This window comes from Lynx rufus, unplaced genomic scaffold (assembly GCF_022079265.1).
Source record: "Lynx rufus isolate CCGP_SWC_20201006 ecotype Redwood Valley unplaced genomic scaffold, mLynRuf1.p SCAF_2, whole genome shotgun sequence".
NCBI classification, from domain to species: Eukaryota; Metazoa; Chordata; class Mammalia; order Carnivora; family Felidae; genus Lynx; species Lynx rufus.
Window position 1 is genome coordinate 15504597 of NW_025814834.1, and position 23456 is coordinate 15528052.

At 47.5% G+C, this 23456-nt stretch overlaps 1 protein-coding gene across 1 annotated transcript in view; it reads right to left on the minus strand.

The window, feature by feature from the left end:
- Positions 1-10347: 10347 nt before the first annotated feature.
- The window catches only part of SGPP2 (sphingosine-1-phosphate phosphatase 2), a 108439-nt gene continuing 95330 nt past the window's right edge, over positions 10348-23456 (minus strand). Inside the window, exon 5 of the mRNA XM_047083032.1 lies at positions 10348-10899. Within this exon, the coding sequence (XP_046938988.1) occupies positions 10348-10899 (552 nt within the window). The remainder of the gene's footprint in view (positions 10900-23456) is intronic.

Consider the following 23456-nt stretch of genomic DNA (forward strand, 5'->3'; position numbering starts at 1 on the left):
GTTGAGCAACTAGGTTCTGTCTTATTTTGCAGGGAAGTATTAGGTCTCTCCTCTGACGCTGTGTCCGTCTGCCTTGTCTCACCTCCTAATTTACTTTTATTTCTTTGATCTAGACTCCTCCAATAGGTACTGAAAAAAGGTCGAATGTTTGAGATAAGTTCTCAATTCCCGTTAAGATGATGAAACAATAAAATGCAAAACTTTAAGTCCAGTAGAAATAACAAAGTAAGAATTAGGTTCTTGGAGCTTGTGCTGAGCCTACTACAGAGGAACCCAACCCTCTTACTGCTCTGAATCAGGGCAGCGGTGTGCAGCCTAGTAAGATTTGTGAACATACAGACTTTCACCACTCCTCCCCCGTTCTGTTTGGGGCATTTAAATGAAGAGAAAGCTCACAAAAAAGAATGTACATCAACAGGTTTTGTGTCCAGCATGCATACCTAAAGATTTCTTACAAGTTAAGACAACCCAGTGTTTTTTAAATGGACAAAAGATTTGAACAGATATTTCCTGCAGATAAATGAAATCAGCATCGGGAAAAATTCTCATTAGTCATCAGGGAGATGCAAATAAAAACCACAGTACGAATTGAAATGGCCGAAATTTGAAAGACTGGCTCATACCGAGCATTGGTGAGACCCGTGCCGTGGGACCTCTGTGTCCTGCTGGTGGAAACAGAGGGAACAGTGTTATTTATAGTAGCTTCAGCCCAAATGTTCATCAGCAGCTGAATAGCTAACTTATAAGTACATCCATATCATGGAGTAGTTCTCGGCAATAAAAGGGGATGAGCTACTGAAGAAGAACATGAATGAATCCCTAAGCATGCTCAGGGAAAAAAAAGAAAAAACAGACCCAAGACTACATGTGATTGCACATAAATGAAATTCTAAAAGAGTCAGTGGTACACTGGCTGGCTAGAGCTTGCACAGGGGAAAGGACTGCAAAGGGTAGAGGGCTAAGCTGTTGGGGACGATGGGATGGATCTATCCTAACTGGCATGGTGGTTAGGATGTAGCTTATTACCTCAGCAAAGATGGGAGAAACACGTTAACGTAGTTAATCTTGCACCCCACATCTATGCCTAGGGTAAAAGCATGAACTGTGGAATTGGTGTGTCTGTTTAAAGTGGTTTACTGGTCCGCTCTTCAGGAGATACTGTCCCCCCAGGTTGTCTATAAAGTCCAGGTTCGTGGGCCATGTGATAGCCATGGTTGAAGTGAGTGGATATCCTGAGATACCCTGTTAGGCAGCCACCTGGATGTTTTTTGGTCAGAAACTACTTGTAATGAAAAACCCACTGACATCTGATTGTATATCCCGGCATGAAAGGGGAAAGATCAACTCCATCCATCACGGGGATGTTTCTGCCCTCTGAAGCGGGGAAACTGTAGGAAGAAAACCGATATCAGCTACGTTAGGAGAAATGAACCACCAGTTTAGGAACTGAGGCTCCACGGCCAGATCATCTTACACTTGTCCCAGCTGAGGCATTTGAACTGGGGCCGGGCCAGTCGTGGGTACTACCAAAACCTATGTTGGAGAAAACACACCTTCTTAGTGAAAACTGGGAGCCCTAGTACGAAGAGGGAAGTTAGATATAATCGATTTCTTGTTCTAGCTTGCAGAAGAATGCTAGAGCCCGACACTCCTGTATTACTCTCGAGTTTTGTATTTTCACCCGTGATCTTGTTGCAACGTTTACGTTTTTATGATAATCATAGGAGATAAAGTAGGCATTCTCCCTGCCTTATGGGAACATTCAACCTTCAGAGAGATGAATGATATGCCCAAAAGTCGCATGCTTAACAAATGGGTTTGGGACAATGAGCGACTTGGATTCCCTAGATCACTTGGTGTTTTGTGTCACTTACCTACTTATCCAAAATGTTGGAGTTTTTGAGTTTTATAAAAAACACGGAAAAACAAAAATCTCAACTATAGAAAATCGTACAAAGCTAGACCTTCCCAGGCTAATCTACCCTTTCTGCCCCAGTCTCCTGCTGAAGTAACTAACCACTGTTAATAATTTGGCTTGTGCTGTTCCTGACATTTTCCTTAGTTTGGACAGTCAGCCACACGTAGGCTCACAGTTTTGGGGCCAGATTCTACTCACTGATTCGCAACAACCTTCGATTTCTATTTTACATAGTATTTTACATCATGACACTTCACTCACCATGTCTTATTTTTCTAGGTCAGGACCTGTAGACCCACATCATTCTATTCCTCTGCTCACCTTTGTTTCCCAATCTGCAAGTACAGTGATCAGTGGACCTCCATATGCCAGCCCCCAAAACAGTATTAGCTTAGAGGCCATGAAAACCCAGGCCTAATGGCTGTACAAACATCCACATTTGCTATTTGATAGACGCATTCGGAGAGGCGAGGGGCTACTTAGTTCTTACGTGTGCCTTTTACACCCAAACAGTATCTTATCCCAGTAGGTTACATTCCCAGGTGTAAAGAATGTTAAATTATTACCTTTTATTTTATTTTAATGTTTATTTTTGAGACAGAGACAGAGCATGAACGGGGGAGGGTCAGAGAGAGAGGGAGACACAGAATCTGAAACAGGCTCCAGGCTCTGAGCGGTCAGCACAGAGCCCGACGCGGGGCTCTAACTCACAGACCGTGAGATCGTGACCTGAGCCGAAGTCGGACGCTTAACCGACTGAGCCACCCAGGCGCCCCAAATTCTTACCTTTTAAACAGGAGTAGCCCAACTAGGGCCCAGCTGGCACTCTTGCCCTCAGCAACAAGGGGCTCGTCACGTTGGGAAAAGAGCACTGCTTACAATCCTGTGTCTCAGTCTTAGCTGCTATTTGTGCTTGAAGCTTTCTGTAAATACCACTAACCCCAATGCTTGGGTATTGAGTTGGCTTTTTTGGTCCATTTTATCCAAAAGCAGACAGGTGGCCTTAAAGGGACACAACTGCCTTCAGTAAAATATGCCCTTTAAACAGCAGAAGCATTTGACACGTCTGATATCTTCCAGGCTGTGGCTTATTATAAGGAGCTTGGATATATTATTTTTAAAAAGGTAGAGGCTGGCATACATAACGGAACTCAAGGCACCAGTACAGCCCTGGGACAATCTACGAGCAGCTCCCTGACCCAGCTCAGCGCGAGGAGATCCGCCTCCTTGGGTAAAGGCACAGGAACCAAGTAGCCAATCCTTGAGAAGTCAGCTGGGCCACAAGCAAGGCCAAGCCGACCCAGAGCGATTTTAGTTTCTACTACTGCCTGCTTTCTTGTCCAGTCTCCCACCCTCCTCTGACTTCCTAGTAAACAGGATGACGACAGACATTGTAACTCAGCTGTGCGTTGAAGAAATATCTCCAGCAAAGGGTTTGATTGACTTATGTCTATGGCTAAAGCCCAGTATGTTTCTTCTCCCTCATGGGACCGATGCAGTGTGGTAAGAATACGCTCAAGGCCTCCATTCAAGTCTTTGAGTCATCCCTAAGGTTTGGCTTTGACTGTCTCTATTTAAGGAGCATGACGTGATTCTGCATAGAAAACATTTTGAAAAGCCCCCCTCTCCCTGTTTTAGGAGGCACTTGTAAGAGATAACTGCTAGGTGTTCCAAGTTGCAGATCTTATCAGCCATGCAAAGCAGATCTGACCTTTAAGACAGAAAAGTGAGGATGTTGAGGAAACCTGGTAGCGAAATAAAGTTCCTGCACTCCACAAGTCACAACTTTTTGTCCTGAGGAATGAAAATATTTCTCTAAAAGAAACACCTGCTTAGGGCCAGCAAGAAACCAGTTGTAAAGGATACAAACCTGGTAACCCCCCCCCCCCCCCACTGGCGCTGGAATCGTACAGAGTAAAAGACCAATCAGAGATGGCTGGGAGTAGACCTTTCTCAGCTGTGTTAGGTAGAACATCCAAACAGCGTTTGGGGGGACGACACAAGGTAAGCCAGAGGGAAGGGCACCCTGTGAGCAAACTGCACTGTAGGGAAGAGAGGGACCCTGTAGGTGAGATGCCTTCGGGAAGACACCAGACATAAACCTGTCTGCAAAGGCCCCTGAGTCTCTAGCTGAGTATCGATCAGCCCGTGCACATGGGGGCAGCACCCATTACAGAGACTACCTCTAACCATCCACGGAGAACTGAACCATTCATTCCTGGAGCTCACAGAGGGCAGGTCAGAGCTAGAAAACCCCAGGAATCAAAAGGTTATGCGGAGAAGGGCTAGATGGATTTTGCCTCAGTAGTTGGGGAAAACCAACTCTAAACGCCACTCCAGTTGTGCCTAATAAAGCTTAAAAACAAGGCCAAAAGAAACTATTTGCAAGAAATGAACTGCATCCTAGAACAGAGCTTAAGGATATTTATAGTAATACAAAATATCCAGCACCCAACAATGTAAAACTCACAGTGTCTGGCATCCAATCAAAAATTACCAGGCAAGCCAAGAAGCTGGGAAACCTAACCAATAATGAGGAAGGGGAAAAAAAAATCAGAAACTGACAAATGTGCCATAGGTGATAAAATTAATAGGATATTATTGTAACTGTCCTCCATATGTTTAAGATGCTAGAGGAAAGACTGAACAAGTGGAAACACAGAAGGTACAGATTTTCAATTTCTAGAGAAGAAAACTATGAGATAAAGGAATAAGCTGATAATAATACCAATACCTGTGGAATAACAGCAGAACTGACGGACTTCATGAAAGTTTCACAAAAATAGCCTCCCAGCCAAGTATTCTTACCAGCACCTAATTAAGATGGCTAACGTGGCCTGTGCATACTTTGCCCCTCCCACAGCACCGCCCACCTGGCTCCCACATGACCCACGCTGCAGCCTGGAAGCCCGGGAGGCCTCACGGTCTCTAGGCTCACAGACGCAGGTACAGGGCGTGGAGGCGGCACCAGCCGGCACCCTGTCCTGTCCTCAGCAGTTCGAGGCTAGCTTTGTCCAGAGGCATTGACATTCTCCGAACACCTCCACTGGGGAAGAATCTGGCTTGTGCTCCCAGCAAGGGGACCCTGCTGTCGTAGCAGGAAAGAGCAAGGCCAGCAGATGTGTGGAGGGTGTGCATTAAAGAAGCGTCACAGCCGGAACTAGCTGCGCCCTGGCTTTTCTTGTTTGTTTTTGCATGCCATATAGACAGGCGTGGAAAAGGAAAAAGGATTTTTGGCTTCATATAGCTCCGTTGTCTCATGTGGCTATAGTTTTAGGAATTTAACATTCTATTCATGGTCCACATTCAACTCTTCTTTTTCATATGCGTCCTGTAAATTGGCAAGTCTGTACTACAGGTGTGCCCCACTTTAAGAAAACAGTGGACACATGGTGTATCCAAAGTAATCCATTAAAGAGCCTTATGTTTACAGAAATGAAGAACTGCCATATGATTAAAAATGCCATTTATAAACAGCGAACCCCTTGGTGCACTTAAAATTCAAGTTAAAAAAAATCAAGACAGCCTTCAGGAAAACATCTATTCTCTAAAACTGGATACATCTACACCACTTGGTTCTTGTTAGCCTCTTACTAGACAACCAGGGATTCAGGGAGGGAGGGAGGGAGGGTGAGCGAGCACATTTACAGGTCTCTCAAAGAGCCAGATCAAGGTAAAATACTTTTACATCAAGTTCCACGGGCCTAGTTCAGGGAACGGAACAGAGAAAAGAGGGAAACGGACGGAGGCCCTCGCAACTGTCACCTCTGCTGAAAGCTGAACGAGAATGGGCATGAAACTGTGCAGGCGAGGTCAGGTCCAAGACGGCGGAAGGGGAAGGTGCCCACTGCGGCCTGTCAAATGTTCAAAGGAGGAACGATGGGGGAGACTGGGAAGCCACCTCGGATGTCATCTTCTCTGGAATGGCCCCACATGGGTGTAAGGAGATGGACTAAGGGGCTCCCTCACCCTTCCTTCCCGTTCTCGTGATTTGGTTCTGCTCGTCCTTTGCTCCGCCACGGCCACCACCGCTCTCTTCCTGCACACGGTCGTCAACCCCGGCTTTGGTGTGGCTTCGCCTCGGGAGAGCCGCAGGCGTTTGGGGGACGCGTCTCTGGCAAGCTCCGCGCTCGCCATGGAGTATCATCTCGTATCTGCTTCCCATCACGTCATCTGTTCTGTAAGCCTGGCTCGTGTGCTGCGTCTCCCGGGAGCCCCCCTCGACTTGCTGCAGCCCCCAAGCAGGAACTCGTCTCCCCCTCCTCTCGGGCTCCTACGCCCCTACCCTCCAATTCCCTGAGCCAGAGGCTCCTGTCTCCTGCCAGAGCTCCACAGGGCAGGATTACGTCCATCCGGCTCCGTAGGCCAGTGGTGCCCGGCGTATTAGGTACTGAAAGTACAAACGGGGGCCTAGCCTTGGGCTTGCCAATAGGAGTGGCAGTTTTCTGCACCATTTCAAATAGCGTATTTGGGATGCGTGAAGACACAGCCTATCATCGTAACGATGTGGATATGAAACAGGGTCATATTCATTTGGCTCTGCAGGGTACTTATTCGTGAAAACCGTATGTAGTTACCTTAACTAGCAGCACCGATAGCATTTACCTTTCAACTCACAGTGGCATTGGTCTCCAAATATGGTAAGATTCTTTTCCAAAAAAAAATTTTTTTTAATGTTTATTTATTTTTGAGAGACAGAGACAGCATGAGCGGGGGAGGGGCAGAGAGAGAGAGGGAGACCCAGAATCCGAAGCAGGCTCCAGGCTCCAAGCTGTCAGCACAGAGCCCGACGCGGGGCTCGAACTCACAAACCGTGAGATCATGACCTGAGCCGAAGTCGGTCTCTCAACTGACTGAGCCACCCAGGCGCCCCAAAGATTCTTTTTAGTATCAAGGAGTCAGAGGAGGGTGTGTGAGCTTGTGCGCCTACCACTTCCTGCTAATCACATCTACGGCCGCCGTGACACTCCCCAACATCTGCACTACGACAGCAACAGAGAATTCTATAGCCTGCCATTTATTTTTGTCACCTCTTTTCAACTCCGGTCCAATGAACCCTGAAAGGTCTAGCAGGAAAAAAAAAAAAAATCCAAGGGAGCACAACCCTAGCTTTTGAAACATGTAACAAGAAGTCATAAGCAAACCAAAAATGATTTTATTTTAAAAAGAATAAATTTACATACACTACATGAGCAAGACATCTGAAACCTTCCAAAATAGAAACCCGGAGCATATGGCCCCGAAACACCACATGCTTTGATTACACTCAAGAAGCCCAAGTTGCCGACGCGGACTAGAAAATCCCATGTTACCAGTGCGACCATCAGGCCTGTTGTAGAGTGATTTCGGCCACGGCCATTCACGGGTTTTGAGTTCAGGGTCCCTTCTGTGTTTCCTTCTGCATAATGCCGTGGGGCAGGTCTGAGCAAAATCAGCATGGAGTGACAGCTGTTTAGGATGACGGTACAGGTTGGAGGTCCCGGCCCGGAATGGTAGTGGGCTGGGGGCAGGCTGAGGACGGTTAGAAAGAAGACATGTTCTGCTTGCCTCCCAGAGGTGCCAGGAGTCCTGAGGACTCTGGCGTCACCGTTTCCAAAGGCAGGGTTGGCCCGACCACAGGTCCTAAGCCTATGTTGGATACATCACGATGAGCTTGACTTTTAAATTCTTAATCCCCAAATCGCCTGAAGGAGAGGTGCTCTGGGCCACCGCTGAGGCGATTCCAGCAGGGGGCAGTCTTTCCCCAGAGAGAAAATCCAAATGTCTCCAAGGAGCCATAGGGCCTGCTCTTTGAAGGGGCACGCGTGGGGTGTGTGAGACAGCCGCCTGGGAGGGTGTCAGATGAGTGACGAAGGCCAGCAAGAGGAGGAAGCAGGTAGTGACTTTTCCAATCCGTTTCTGCTGGATTCCAGGCCACAGAGCAGAAGAGCTCAAAAACTAAAATTGGCTTCACCAATATACATACTTTTTAAGAAAATTTTTTATTAAATGTCTTTATTTTTGAGAGACAGAGAGAGACAGACCATGAGCAGGGGAGGGGCAGAGAGAGAGGGAGACAGAATCTGAAGCGGGCTCCAGGCTCCGAGCTGTCAGCACAGAGCCCGACGTGGGGCTCGAACTCACAGCCCGTGAGATCATGACCTGAGCCGAAGTCGGACGCCCAACTGACTGAGCCACCCAGGCGCCCCAGCATACTTTTTATTCTCCAGCTGCAAAACAAGATACTTCAAAAAGTGACCAACCGTGACAAGCCCTTGGGTCATTATTTAATGGGCTACAGCCACCGTATTCATCCTCAATAATTGTGTAAATACAGCCTCAAATGCATTAATACGGCGGATTGCTGTCCTATTGTTGGGACTTAAAAGGACAGCATTAAAAATTACACGTACACACTTGAGTGAAGTGTCAGCACCCACTGCCGCGACAACCATTATGGCCTCTCCTTTCAAAAGATACAAGTGCAAAGACCTGATCCTTTTGCTGACTGGCTCCAGAACAATCAACTAAAATCATTTGGCATAAGTATTATCCAGGGCTGCAGGGACTTGCCTCCTCCACTGCACTGGTGGGGCTGGCCCGTAAGCTGGGGCCCCCCTTTCCTTTCCCATTTCCCCCCCATCATGGTACCACGAATACTGGTCAGAGTTTGCTGTAAGAACAAACGGCAGGTCATTTCGAACCCCGCCTTCTAACTATGGAAAATGTCAGGAGAATTTCAAGGAGAAGCCAAACGTTTTCCTAAAAAAAAGTCCTTCTTAATAGACAGGAGCACTAAGCCAGACAGCAAAGGTCATCCCAACGGAAAGGCCAGGGGAGATGTTGGCAATCGGGACAAATGGGGCTTGAGGTTTTCGCACTGGGGGCAGAGGTTAAGAGCCTAACGTTCAAGGCAGGCTAACTGTCCCCCAAAGAACGTGTATGGAGATGGCATGTTGGGATCACAAGTCATTGATTTCAGTGGTTTGGGTACCATAGTGAGAAAGATACTTCCTTAGCTATGCATCTACGCTAACTTTTCAGGAAATTGTGGATGCTTGTTCCTTATTCTTTAAAATTTTTTTTTTAATGTTTATTTCCTTTTTGAGACAGAGAGAGACAGGGTGTGAGCTGGGGAAGGGGCAGGGAGGGAGGGAGACACAGAATCCGAGGCAGGCTCCAGGCTCCGAGCTGTGAGCACAGAGCCCAACACGGGGCTCGAACTCACCAACTGCGAGATCGTGACCTGAGCCAAAGTCGGATGCTTAACCGACTGAGCCACCAGGCACCCCTGCTTATTCCTACTTCTTAAGAACCGAAAAGAAGCCTGCAGAGAGAAGCTGCCGGTGTTTGCATAAGATCCCCGCCTAAGTCTAATGAGGACACGCACAGGCTTAAAGGGTATGTTGCGTTCGGTCATGTTGTTTTCCCAAGAAAGGCCGACCCTGTTCCTGCCTTAACTACCCTTAAAAACTGCCGAGAGACAAGAGGTGGGAAGATGGAGAGGGAGCCCCGATTCTACTTAGTAGGTGAGAAAATAGGTTTACGCCAAGTAGATGAGAAATGGAGGAGTGATGTCCCCGGAGGCCCAGTCCCCCCTTGTCAGGCCCCAGGAGGGATTAAGTTCATCTGTTCTAGTGATCCACTTTCACAGGCAGCTGACAGGGCCTCCCCAGTTGGTAAGGAAGCCAAAAAAAAACCCACCTACAGATGGGCAGAGTGCTGGTCCCAAGTCCCTGGGAAGCAGGAGAGAGCGGGACACTCTGAGAAGCCCAGATGAAGTGAGGTGGGATCCAGGTTTCCTGGATCCGAAGAGTGTAGAAATGCTACCTGGAATTCTGCAAAACGCATGGATGAGGAGGAGCGATGCTGTTTGAATACGTGCACCCACAGAGAGCGGGACTCAGGAGGAACACAGGCTCTCACCCACCATCTCCCAGCGTTGCCCCCACCTCTTTATCGCTCCACAGGGAGGTCCGCAGCGCCCTTGCCACCCAAGCGGGCCCAGTCTACCGTGATCACAACAGCAAAGTCACCCTGTCCCAGGAATGCGGTCCTACACGGTGACACCCCTTCTCTGGGCCGACCAAGTTTGGACCCGAGACTCAGTGATGGGCAAGGTCATAACTGAAGAGAGACGCCTGACCTCCAGCCTCTCCGATCACGCCTGTCTCTTTCGGATCTCCCAAGCCAGGCCACGATTCCTGCCAGCCTACGACTAGGTCCAGGGTCCCTGGGGTGGGGGGACCCTTAAAGAACGGACCATGGGTTTAGCCTGGCTTCACCTGCAGCAGCGATATTTATCTCAGACATCAGCAAAAGAAACATGGGACTCGGGATTTTTTTTTTTTTTTTTTTTTAAGAAAAACGTATGCTCGAAACTTGCCCACCCAACTACTCTCCTGTTTTGGCTCTCCTGCCCAGTGGGCTACTTCCCAACCATTTGAGGTTCAGAGCAATCCCAAAAACCTGTGCAGCATTGGCACAAAGGTTGTGGCGCAGATGCCCACAGATGTGTAGGTGACGAACTTGTAAGGCACTTCGATCTCTAGTCTCCGCCTGGCCTCCTTGTTCCTGGTGACCACCCTGAACCACGAGTACAGCACTTGCAGCGAGAGATTCTGTACGAGCTGGCGGACCAGAAGGATCAGCACGATTCCCACGACGAATTTGGTCAGACCCAAAACTACCATGTCGGTGGTGAGCGGCGGGATGTTCTGAATGACAGGGAGGGACTCGGCGGGCGCGGACACGAGCTGGAAGAAGTGGTTGATCCAGAACCCTAAGGTCACGCCCGCCCCCGCGGCCAGGATGGTTGTGGTGTCCGCTCGGGTTGGGCTGTAGCAGTCGGACACGGGGTAGTTGTAACACAGGAAGAACGGCACCACGATGACACAGACGGGGAAGAGGGGGCTGGCCGAGTCCAGGCGATCGATAAGGGTCCAGGCGGGGTAGGTGAGGACAATGAGGACCGCGGTGACCAGGATGCCACCCAGCACATCCTGTGGGGAGGAGAGAAAAGAAGGGTGTAAGCCAGCGAGTGCTTCCCTGTGGACAGGTGTCCCTCGAGTCCAATCGGGTCCCTTTGACGCCCAAAGGACAATTTGCACATTGCTTTCCCTTACACTGCTGTAAAAAATGGCAAGTTGTACAAATCTGACCACAGGAAAAACCACGGCGCTATTCACGTTACGTATTTCCCAGTTTTTCTGTCCTTTGGAAAAGATGCTACGTGTTTTCTTAACGAACAGCCCGGACCACTTTTTTCCTAGATCTTCTATTATTTGCATTTAATATTCTATCACAAGTATTGCCTTAAACCTCACGGGGGGGGGGGGCGTCCTCCTTTCCTGACAGCCTGGGGCTGGGGCTGCGGCTGGAGGAGGAAGTTAGGTGCTGGGGAGGCCCCTGCACACAGCAAGCTGCCCTTTGTCACCTCTAAGGTACATTTACGGCGGGTGGTTTGAGAAGAGACTTTGCACGTGCTCCGTCTTCTGAGACGGAATTTCCAACAGCGTGCAGACAACCTCAGCCAGTGGACGTTCCATGCTGCTCTTAACCAATCCTTCCTTTTGGGACATACTAGACTATGGTCTTCTTTCTTTCTTCTGTTCCTCTCTTTCCCCTTCCTTATTATTATTTTTTCCCCCTCTCTCAGTCCCTCCTTTCCTTCCCTCCTTAAATGCTTATTTAAAATACTTTAAGGGGCGCCTGGGTGGCTCAGTCGATTATGTGTCCAACTTCAGCTCAGGTCACGATCTTGCCTCCTGTGAGTTCGACTCTGCTCATGCCTCTCTCTCTCTCTCTTTCTCTCAAAAGTGAAATAAAAACATAAAAAAAAAATGTTAAATACTTTAACCCCTCAATGTCACCCATTGTCTCCTTCCCTTCGCGTTCTCATTGTGAAATTCACCAGAAGGCGAAGTCTTACTGGAATTAACAGAAGCACACATCAACTCAGAGAGTGAAGAACTTGCCGAGGTTTTGCGACAACGTTTCACAAGGATTTTTTTTTTTTTTTGAAGTTTACAGTTGAAAACTCAAAATTTTTCCCCGAGGCATCGGAAAATCTGGAAGGCACCTGAAAGTACTACAGAGGCATTACCGGAAATCTGAAAGCTGCTGAAAAGCAGAAGAACTAAAGATCCTTGTTTCCATCACCTAGAGTCAACCCTGTCTACGTACGGGGCGTGTGGCCTGCCGCTGTCTAGGATTCATTTTGACTTCGAGTTCTTGGGAAGAGACGTTCTTTCTTCTTCTGAAGGCGGTACCCTGTGTTTATTCAGCGGCTCGTTAATGTTCAGCTTTTCTGAATGTTACCCTGTATCACGCTGGCTCTTCTGCGACCCCCAAGAAGTCTCTTTTCTCCACATCCTCCTCCTTCCGCATCCGAGACACGGGCATTTCCAGACTCCGTCTTCCAGCCTGATGTGTCTCCTCCCTCGGGGAGTATAACACACCGGCTTCCCCCCTCCAGCCTCTCCGTGGGGATCTCAGATCTGGGGTTTCAGGGGTCTCTCTCCAACGTGAGTCCTGCTTCTCTTGGCCCAATGCTGGACATTTTCACCCAGATGGACAGCCCCGCACACCAACTGGGCTAAAATAGAAACGACCAACAAGCAAAAAGAGACAGGAGCAAAGGAAATGAGTTTACAGAAAAAGAAATAGCACCTCTTAAACACACAAAAACATACCTGAACCTATGAGTACGTGGAAATTAAACTGGGCGGAGAAGAAATTAAAACTTATGTTCACCTAAAAGTCACTACCTGAATGTTTACAGCGGTTCTATTTATAACCCCCCCCCCCCCAAACTGCAAACAACCTCAAAGCCATTCACTGGGTGAACGCGTGCTACACTCATTGGCCAGGATGCTTCCGCGCGATAAAAAGCAACACACTCCTGATGCGTGCAACAGCTTGGAAGCAAATCTCCAGGGAATTCGGATTGGGAAAAGCCGCTCTCCAAGGGTCACATACCGCATGGTTCTATTTATGTGACATTCTCTAAAAGATACAACCCTAGTGACAGAGAACAGATCAGCGGCTGCCAGGGTTGAGGGGTGGGGGGAGGGTGTTTTGGGGGATAAAGAAACCGTTCCGTTTCGCGTGCATGGCCAACCCCAATCTGTACAGGTGTTAAAATCCGTAGAGCCACATACCCAAAACAAAGGCAACTTTACTGTTACTGCAAATCACATTTCAAGCCAAAAATTAAAAGGTGGTGGGTTTTTTTTTTCCCCGTTGCTTTCACTAAATAACACAGTGGGGCGTCTGTGGCTGTGTGGAAAGCAGCGTCTGGACTCCTACAGGTTCCCGGCTTGTCCCTCCCTCCTCCCCCCACCCCCACCCAACCCGTGCTGGGAATGCTCCCCTCACCTACCAGCTGTAACAAAACCCAGAAGTTCGAAAACATTCTGCTGAGGAAGCAGTAGAAAGGAAAGGGGACTCCTGTCCGTGCGACTGTAGGAGCGCAAAATGGCACAACCCTTGTGGGGGAAGAAAGTTTGAATTTCACCTCTCTGGCCCGCAGTCTCATTCTGGGACTTGGCCATAGGGATCCACCTGCCTCTAGCTGCAAAGAGGTGTGTATTTTCAAGTTGTCCAGTGTGGTAGTGTTGGCGGTAACAGGAGGCTGGAAAAATGCCAAGTTCCACCTATAGGGACCGGTTAGATTGAACCACGGTCGAGCCACACAATGGAATACTCTGTCTCTACTAAATGCGTGAGGAGGTTCTGACATGGAACTTTTTTTTTTTTTAAGTTTGTTTGTTTGTTTGTTTATTTAGAGAGAGAGAGAGAGCATGAGCTTGAGCCGGGGCGGGGTGGAGAGAAGGGGAGAGAAAAAGAATCCCAATCAGGCTCCGCACCGTCAGCACAGAGCCCGATGTGGGGCTCGAACTCACGAACCTTGAGATCACAACCTGAGCCGAAATCTAGAGGCAGACGCTTGACTGGCTGAGCCACCCAGGAGCCCCTCTGACACGGAATTTTTTTTTTTAATTTTTTTTTTCCAACATTTTTTATTTATTTTTGGGACACAGAGAGACAGAGCATGAACGGGGGAGGGGCAGAGAGAGAGGGAGACACAGAATCGGAAACAGGCTCCAGGCTCCGAGCCATCAGCCCAGAGCCCGACGCGGGGCTCGAACTCACGGACTGCGAGATCGTGACCTGGCTGAAGTCGGACGCTTAACCGACTGCGCCACCCAGGAACCCCTCTGACGCGGAATTTTCAAAAGCACAGGGCAGGCCAGTGTGCCTAACATGCTGCCATTTTCATTTTTAAAAAGATGGGAGAATATACAGCTAAGTTCTTCCCGGAATACGCAAACAGGTCCACTTAAATGGCGGGGGACACGGTGGGCAAGGAGACAGGACACCCTCGTGTGCCTTCTGAATTTTATTATCATGTAAACGTGCTGCCTCCTTAAAAAAATTCAAGTGAAATAATTCAGCGTCTCCTCTTCCAAACAGGATCTGCCTTTCAATTCCCACATGGAGTGGGGATCCCAGGTGAGCCCAGCTGTGTCCTCCAGGGGGATTTGGGCGTACGTGGAAAACGGTGGCGGGGCGGTGGGGGGGGGGGGATGGCCTGCTAAGATGTCACCTTAGGACTGAGAGCATCTCATCTGCGAGTCTTAAAGGAACACACAGTTCTGAGGGAAGGAGGAGACCCAGGTCCAATGAACTCAAACACCCCAAACAAGCCTTTACTCTCAGTGGGGAGAGAAGATTCTACCACTCAAATGATGTCCCGGCCAGCCCCACCAAAGTCCCATCCGCGTTCTGAAGGAGTCGGAGAGAGTGAAGAGAGTCATTTTGCCTCAGTGTATAAAACGCAGAGCTGAAGAAGGCTGTTTTGAGGTCCCTCTGGCGGAGGGCGCTCCAATGGGAAGAACCCATTCCTCCTCCTCGTACCTGTTGGCCACAGTGCCCTTGGTGAGACCACCTGGCAGGACGAAGGCAGAGGGCCCGCCTCATTCACTATGGCCCTTGGATCCATCTTGGGTGTAGGCCTGTGGAGCCTGGAGGGGCAGCTGAAGAGACGCTGGTGACAGGCGGACCAGCAGGGGAGGGGCCTGGTGGGGCAGGACTCTGCAGCCACAGCATCTCCTAGACGAGCTACGGGGCAGTGACCGCCGGTACCCGCGAGCTGCTGAGCCTGGAAGGCAAGGAGGCAGGACCAACCTGCTGACCTAGGCGGGAGCAAGGGACACCATACTGTCTGACCCCAAGGAGGCGCTAGGGGGGCTCAGGCTGGTTGGAGAGCCCCGGGGAGACTCCCTCTGAAACCCCAGAAATATTTTGTGGGGGTATTTCTGTTCGGGGTGGGGACAAACGCAGGTGTGCAGGGCGTCGGAGGTTTGGAGTGATCTTGTGGGTGTTCGGGGAGATTCGCCCCAGTCTCCCTGGCCCCAGAAGCTCAGGGTCCTGCTGGCCACACTGAGCGCTCCCTCCCCTCGCTGCCCATAAGCTCCCATTGCCGTGTTCCGCGGAGTCCTCCCCCTGGCACAAATCCCTGCTCCGGCTGTCACCACCCCGAGGTCAAACCTTCACGTCACCTCCTGCCTCCCACTCTCCCGACCGCCTTCCTGATGGCTGTTTCTTTTTTTTTTTTAAATTTTTTTTAAACGTTTATTTATTTTTGAGACAGAGAGAGACAGAGCATGAACAGGGGAGGGGCAGAGAGAGAGGGAGACACAGAATCGGAAGCAGGCTCCAGGCTCCGAGCCGTCAGCCCAGAGCCCGACGCAGGGCTCGAACTCACGGACCGCGAGATCGTGACCTGAGCCGAAGTCGGCCGCTTAACCGACTGAGCCACCCAGGCGCCCCCTGATGGCTGTTTCAATAGCAAATGTTCTCCAATGTTCTTGTGGAACATGAACACTTTGGAATCCCTGAGGAAGACTATTACAATACAGACGTCAGGAGCACCCGGGTGGCTCAGTTGGTCGAGGGCCAGACTTCAGCTCCGGGCACGATCTCATGGTTCGTGAGTTCGAGCCCCGGATTGGGCACTGCACTGAAAGTATGGAGCCTGCTTCGGAGCCTCTGTTTCCCTCTCCCTCTGCTCCTTCCCCCGCCACCCCCCCCCCCCAGAAATAAACAAACATTAAAAAAACCTTTTTAATGCAGATTTTATCAAATGCAGGGGATGCAAGTGTGGCCCAGGAGCCTGCATTTAACACCCAACACAATGCTGAGGCAAAAACTTGGAGAAATACTAGCCTCCAGACTGAGCGTCAGAGTCCACGTGCCATGGGTTTGATCGGTCTACCATTCTCGGGGGTTCCCTCACTGCTTTCCCATTTGAACTCTCCATTACGGTCAGAGGGGGCTGCTCGCTTTCGCCAAACACGCCCAGTGCAATCTATTTTCTCTAGCTTTTTGCATTCCCTTTACCTATAGCACACTTGAACCACATCTCTGCAGACCATGTCAGTTCATCTAAGGCTCGGCTCAAAAGCCACTTCCTTTCCCAAATATCTTCGTGTATCACCACCGTTGGAAATAACCCTCCCTGAATTGAATGTGAAGGCCCTTGCTTCAAATCACTCCCAAAGCCCTTCCTTCATATTGCCTCTGCTGCGGCCATATGTCTGCACACTCTTCCCCTGAGTTGATTAAGAGACGCTGATCAGCAAGGTTCTCTTAGGTCTCCAGGCTTCTAGCATAGAGCCTGGCCTGTAGCACATGCGGGCCCTTCTCTTCTCCTGAATGTCCAAAATCGTTAATACCCACTGTTGCAACACATAAAAGAAAACGTGCCCGCCTGCCTGCCTTCTGTCTTTTTCTGTAACTGCAGTTACCAAATTCCCAGACATCTGGTTGGAATATTCTTCACAAATGAATTCTGTTCGTCTCCAATGCTTCAGGAAGAGTGGACTCTCTTGGTTCACAGCCCTAGCGTTTGAGGCAACGGTAATCTCAGCCAACGTGGCTGCTGGCATAGAGGTTTCTCCCTGCTAGCCAACACAGTTGGATTTTCTGCCATAAAAGGTGATGTTGTAATAACGACGGTTTGTTATTTTTATAAGGAAAATACTTGAACCATCGCTTATGAGCTTTCTAATTCGGGGCTCTAAATCTCTAGTAATAAAATTATCCTAAACAGCTTCTAAAAATAAGGACTGTAACGCTTGAAAATTCAGGAACAACTTTTTGTGTTAATTTTTTCGAGCTACTCAGTTCGCAGAAACTATAGAAACTGACAAAAATCTCCATTTCAGAATTGGATCTGCTGTTTTGATTCTGGAAAATTCTAAACGAGCAGGTGATTTCTTTGGAACCTCTGCTGTTTGGCACAGCACGTGGGGCTAGAGAGAAAACAGTTCCCAGGTCTCTGGAAAGGCGAAGACGGGCTGTGGGCAGGGGTCAGTGCCGAGGGCACAAGGGCAGAGGTGGGGAGCCAGGAGCCAGCTCTGGGACAAAGCTGTCCTGAGCAGGTGGATCTGACAGGCAGGGTAGAGAGAAGAGAGGGAAGGGCACAGGTGACTTACAGGGAGATGTGACTGGCACGGGAGATCAGGAAAAGAGCTGGTGACAAAGCATGGGAGGGAAGGACACAAGGGCAAAAATGGCAGAATAGACATTCCTTACTTTGCAAAAAAAAAAAAAAAAAAATCCCCACAAAACGTCTTTCCATAGAACATATATAATTAGACTAGAAACTGCACAACAAATACACAACTCACTGCCTTGCCCCAATTATTCCACTCCTAGGAAGTTATTCTAAAAAAAAATCCAAAGAAAATAATAAAGCCGTTCACAAAGATCCACGTATAGGAATGATTCTCATTGGATCGATTCAATTCACAACCAATCAAGTCAAGTAAGTAACACATGCCCCACTATAGAACAATCTGAAAATACAAATAAGCAAAAGTAGCACAAGGACTGGGGCATACATTGTAACAATAAAGAATCGGGAAAGATGCAAATCAAGCATACTATATTAAGGTAAAAACATGTACTGCTTTCTTATTTAATAACGTAGCATGAACATTTTGCATTTGAGAAGATACATTTAGGAGCCTTATTTTTTATGGTTTCAAAGCACCCATAAGTGAGATAAGATCAAGCAGGATACAAACTTTCCATAAAGGATGCCCTAGATTTATATAAATATACACTTGCATGGATGGATAAAATGTCAGAAGGAATCAACTAAAATGTTAAAAGTAGTTTTTTTTTTCCTATTTGCATATCACAGATGATGATTATCTTCTCCACGCTTTGTGGTATTTTGTAAATTTTCTCGTCAACACCTATCATTTTAATATAGTGAAAAAGTAATCCAGGTGAAGAAATCAGGATGTTAAAATCAGAACGTGTCAACACAGCTGAAAAGAAATACTTAACTGATGCTTGTAAATTTTCACATCACACCCAAAAAATGGAACCCCCCACGCATCTATAGGACGCTCAACGTATCGTTCCCCCACGACGTAAGTAACATTTAAAATAAAGGCACATAAGCTCCATGGCCAGGATTGTTTGAATCCGAGCACATTGTTTGAAAATATAATAAATCTTTAATTCAATTTACCGTCCTGGGTTTAAGCAAAACCTTTCAAATTACTTGGGGGAAAAAAAATTACAGGGGACTACCATTTTCCAAAGTTACAATGCAGAAAGATGATTTTTGTCCCTATTCTCATTTTCACTTACAAAACTTAGTATTTAGATAAAAGCTTGAGCTTTATTGTGTCTCATTACAGAAAACGATGATAAAGACAGGCAATCTGGAATGTTCAGGAAAGAATGCTAACCATGCTAGCCCAAGCATCGGGGCGAACTTCAGTGAGTGCTTATAGAAAACACATAAAAATCGTGTTTTTATTCTTAGCCAAACGGAAACACGCCTCCTGGTGAACATCTCTAGATATTTCAGCCACGGGCCCCAACCCTGAGAACTGCCAGCGTTTGTGAATTCGGACCCTACGTGTCATTCCCATATGCAGCTCACTGGGCCAAATTCACATTCTATCTCCAAACATCTTCGCTGAAGAATGCTATTGAGCAGACCAACACAACACAAGGTTAGCTAACTAGAAAGAAGTGGGGAGAACAAACCCATTCATTCAATTGTTAGGAAAGAATGCATTCAGATCTTGGAACCATTTATGCCGAGGGGTCTAGGATTCTGGCATCTTCCCCTCCGCCAGGTCCCCCGCAGAGAATGTGAAGGGCCCTCTCTGCCCTTGGCCGCCTTCACAGAGCAAGCTGAAGCCAGGCGCAGAGTAAAAGCCAAGACCTATTTCTTTGTACGTGCAGTGAATGCTCTCAATGCGAGCAGACCCTGACATGAAAAACAAACTAGAAAAAAAAAAAAAAATCCCAAGCTCCTACAAATCTTCTAGCAAATAACTTTCAGTGACAGATCAAGGCTTCCTAGTTAACGCCCTCGGAATACTCGCTTGTTGCCCCGCTAGCCCACAGTTAATTCAATTTCTGAGAATAATGTCGATGAGATTCAGTAAAAGCCAAATGGAAAGAGGGAGGCAACACTGTTCATGAATATGAATATGATTACAGCGAGAAACCTGCATGTTATGTGATTAGCATACGTATAGGGGAGAAAGAGTGAATGTGTAAGTTGAAAAAATATCAATTTCCTATTGAAACCCACCACTGTTCACAGGGACCAAGCAAAAGCAGATTTACCTTGCCACACGGTGTGAGCAGAAGCAGTAGAATCTCCTGAAATTCACGGCTCTTTGAATGGGGGGGAGGGGAAACTCCGTCACTGATGCCCCTCCCTGCCGTGTCATGGCTGTTGTCTGCACCACCTGATACCCAAGCACAAATCTAGGACTAAGGATCATGAGGCATGGAAATCTATGGCCATAAAGAGAAAGCCTGGAAAAAGACGTTTTAAGTTTTTCTCCGTTCGTTTTAAAAGTTTATTTATTTGAGAAAGAGAGAGAGGGCACGTAAGTGGGGTGAGGGCAGAGAGAGAGGGAATCCCAAGCAGGCTCCTGTCAGCACAGAGCCCAAGGACAGGGCTTGAACTCACGGATCGTGAGATCGAGACCTGAGCCGAAATCAAGAGTCAGATGCTCCACCCACTGAGCCACCCGGGGGGGGGGGGGGGGGCCCAAGGAAGACTTTTTGAATACTCACTAAGCTCAGGAGTAACTGATGAGGGAGAAGAAAGTATGCCAGCTTTCGCCTTCTGCAATTTAAAAATAAATGCTCACTTTCCAAGTGAGCACATCTAAACCTCCATTAGAAATTATGTTGACATTTTTAACAGAAAATGGTTTTCTGTAAGTGTGTTAAGAAAAATTACATAAAACTTGGACATGAGGCAAAAAAAAAAATAACCTTTTTTGAGAGAGAGAGAGAGAGAGAGCGCACAAGAGAGCGAGGGGGCAGAGAGAGAGGGAGAATCCCACAGGAGGCAGAGAGAGAGAGAAGTGGGGCTTACCCGGGGCTCATGTTTTTTTTTTTTTTAACCTGAAGCAGGGCTCGTGTTCACCCAAAGCGGGACTTGAACTCAAGAACTGTGAGATCATGACCTGAGCCGAAGTCAGATGCTTAACGACTGAGCCACCCAGGCTGCCAAAAATAAACTCACCTCAATGTCATATGGGGGAAAAGGCCATCTAAGGATTATAGAAGAACAGTGCTCCGTTCACTACTGATTAGAGGTCTCAGACTTCACGGAGCAACAGGCGAGTTGACAGATTTTCATTTGGCAGAGATGCAAAAGATTTCCGTCCAGCGGAAATGATAACCCCAAAGGTTACAGTTTGTTACACTGTAGGATAGTAACCAGTTTTGTACATAACCCAGCAGTCTCCAAGTAATGCTTATTAAATTGTAAGTACTTAGTTCCTTATACCTTGCTGGCTCCATCATTAATTAATCAGTTGAATAAAATCTTTGACTCAGTTTATATGTGGGCAACAGTTATGATTTTCCCATTTAAAAATTATCGTCTAGCAAGTAATTATTTCAATGGTTATTCCTGTGACTAATTATCTTGGATGATTGAATATGTACATTCCATATAACAACAAACAACAATGGTTTTCTTGTTTTACGTTGTATATTCACTGCTTCGCTAAACAAGCGAACAGGGCAAGTGTTAATTTTTTTTTTAATTTTTTTTTAACGTTTATTTATTTTTGAGACAGAGAGAGACAGAGCATGAACAGGGGAGGGGCAGAGAGAGAGGGAGACACAGAATCTGAAACAGGCTCCAGGCTCTGAGTGGTCAGCACAGAGCCCGACGCGGGGCTCAAACTCACAGATCTCACGTGAGATCTCACGTGAGATCATGACCTGAGCCGAAGTCAGATGCTTAACCCACCGAGCCACCCAGGCGCCCCAAGGTGTTAATGTTTCTTAATGTGATGACGCTATAAGATACTACTGCATGCTTTTTACAATATCAGTATTAACTAGAAATATATTTAGGTATAAGTGTCTAAACTTTAGTCCATATACAGCATGAGTTAGGAAATAATCATCTGCTTGTCTTGGCTTCACAGAATCAAACAAGTCCAAACAGTAGACCTTTGTGAAACAGAATTTCCCCACCCATAATTCGCATTAATATGAACAGCTCTAACTATGATAAATCACAAGGCTAGGCGGGTCAACAGGATTATGACATTAGATCAAACAAGCTTCGAGACAGGTTATAACATCATCTTTGACAACTGCTAGGCAGCTTGTAAGAATGAAACTATAGGGAAAGACCATCTGCTTCAAGACACAAAAGGCACTGTCAAACATTTAAGCGATTTTTCTCCAATCTGGGTGGGCAGAGGGGCCTCTGAACAAGAAGAGAACAGAAGAAAGTCATGTTCAATGCAATAGAATTGAACAGGCCCATGCAGGTCGAAATTTAATTGGCGTTGTCCCCATATTTGCTGGGATATTGTGTGTAGGGTGTTTCGGTGTTTTCAAATCATATCTTGCATTAGAACCTGCTGGGAAGCTTCCTAAAAGTCAGGTTCTGATTCAGTGGGTCCAGGTGGGGCTGGAGAGTCTGCATTTCTTTCTTTCTTTCCTTCCTTCCTTTCCTTTTCTTTCTTTTCTTTTTCTTTCTTTCTTTCTTTCTTTCTTTCTTTCTTTCTTTCTTTCTTTCTTTTTTTTTTTAATTTTTTTTTTCAACGTTTATTTATTTTTGGGACAGAGAGAGACAGAGCATGAACAGGGGAGGGGCAGAGAGAGAGGGAGACACAGAATCGGAAACAGGCTCCAGGCTCCGAGCCATCAGCCCAGAGCCCGACGCGGGGCTTGAACTCCCGGACCGCGAGATCGTGACCTGGCTGAAGTCGGACGCTTAACCGACTGCGCCACCCAGGCGCCCCTCTTTCTTTCTTTCTTTCTTTCTTTCTTTCTTTCTTTCTTTCTTTCTTTCTTTCTTTCTATCGCTTTCTTTTTCTTTCTCTTTCTCTCTCTCTCTCTCTCTCTCTCTAGTTTATTTGAGAGAGACAGAGAGAACGAACAAGCAGGGGGAGGGGCAGAGAGAGAGGAGGGGCAGAGAGAGGGGGACAGAGGATCCAGAGCGCGCTCTGTGCTGACAGCAGCGAGCCTGATGCAGGGCTTGAACTCATGAACCATGAGATGATGACCTGAGTCAAAATCAAGAGTCAGGTGCCTAACTGACTGAGCCACCCAGGCACCCCGAGAGTCTGCGTTTCTAACAAGCTCCCAGGTGATGCTGAGACTGCTGGTCCGGGGACTACAATATGAATGCCCAATACCATCTCACCCTGCTAAAAATCCCTGAGGCCAGCATGCGCTTTTCATGGTGAATGTAGCAGGTCAGAGCTTCTGGAGTGCTTTTTTGAAATATGCAGAAGAGTACGATTTCGGAATCAAAGGAGTACCACACAAAGGTGAGACTATAGCTTTTGAAAGTCCTAAGGTGACAGTCTGATGTAGAAACTCTTGTGTGTAGAACCAGATACAAGAGAAAGATCTGAAGATTCTTTGTTGACCTAGTGCTCACATTTAGAGGAAAAGGAAATCTGTGCCAGTCCTTTGTCACTGACCTTAGGAAATGTTGGCCTGAACCCTTGAGTCCTGGCTCCCTGTGCGAAACAGAACTTCTGGAGGGCACGGTCTGTGGCCCTTGCATCCCAGTAGGAACTGGAGATTACGAGAGACTTGAAAAATATCGGTCTTGCTTTTGCAGACCGTCCTAGTGATGTCAAATACAGTCATGTGGTGTCCTTGATGAGGCTGGACAATCTCAATTACAGGATTATCACTTCCTTTCCACTAAGTGTATGCCAAGTGAGAAGGCGAAACTATGTAGCTTTATTAAATGGAGAAGTGAGATCCAAGATACAATGAGGCATAAGATTGTGGTACACGGGTGATCCTTTGCACAAGCGTGGCGAGAGCTCAGAGGTATGGCGTGGAAACCAAATTGTGCCATCAATCAATGCGTATGAAACAATTTTGTGGAGGCTTCGGGTCTTTTTAAAAAAGAATCAAATAAATTGCAGCACTTACAGGAAGCCTTGTGTGCATTTATGAATATGATACATGAGGGGCACCCAGGTGGCTCTGTCGGTTAAACATTTGA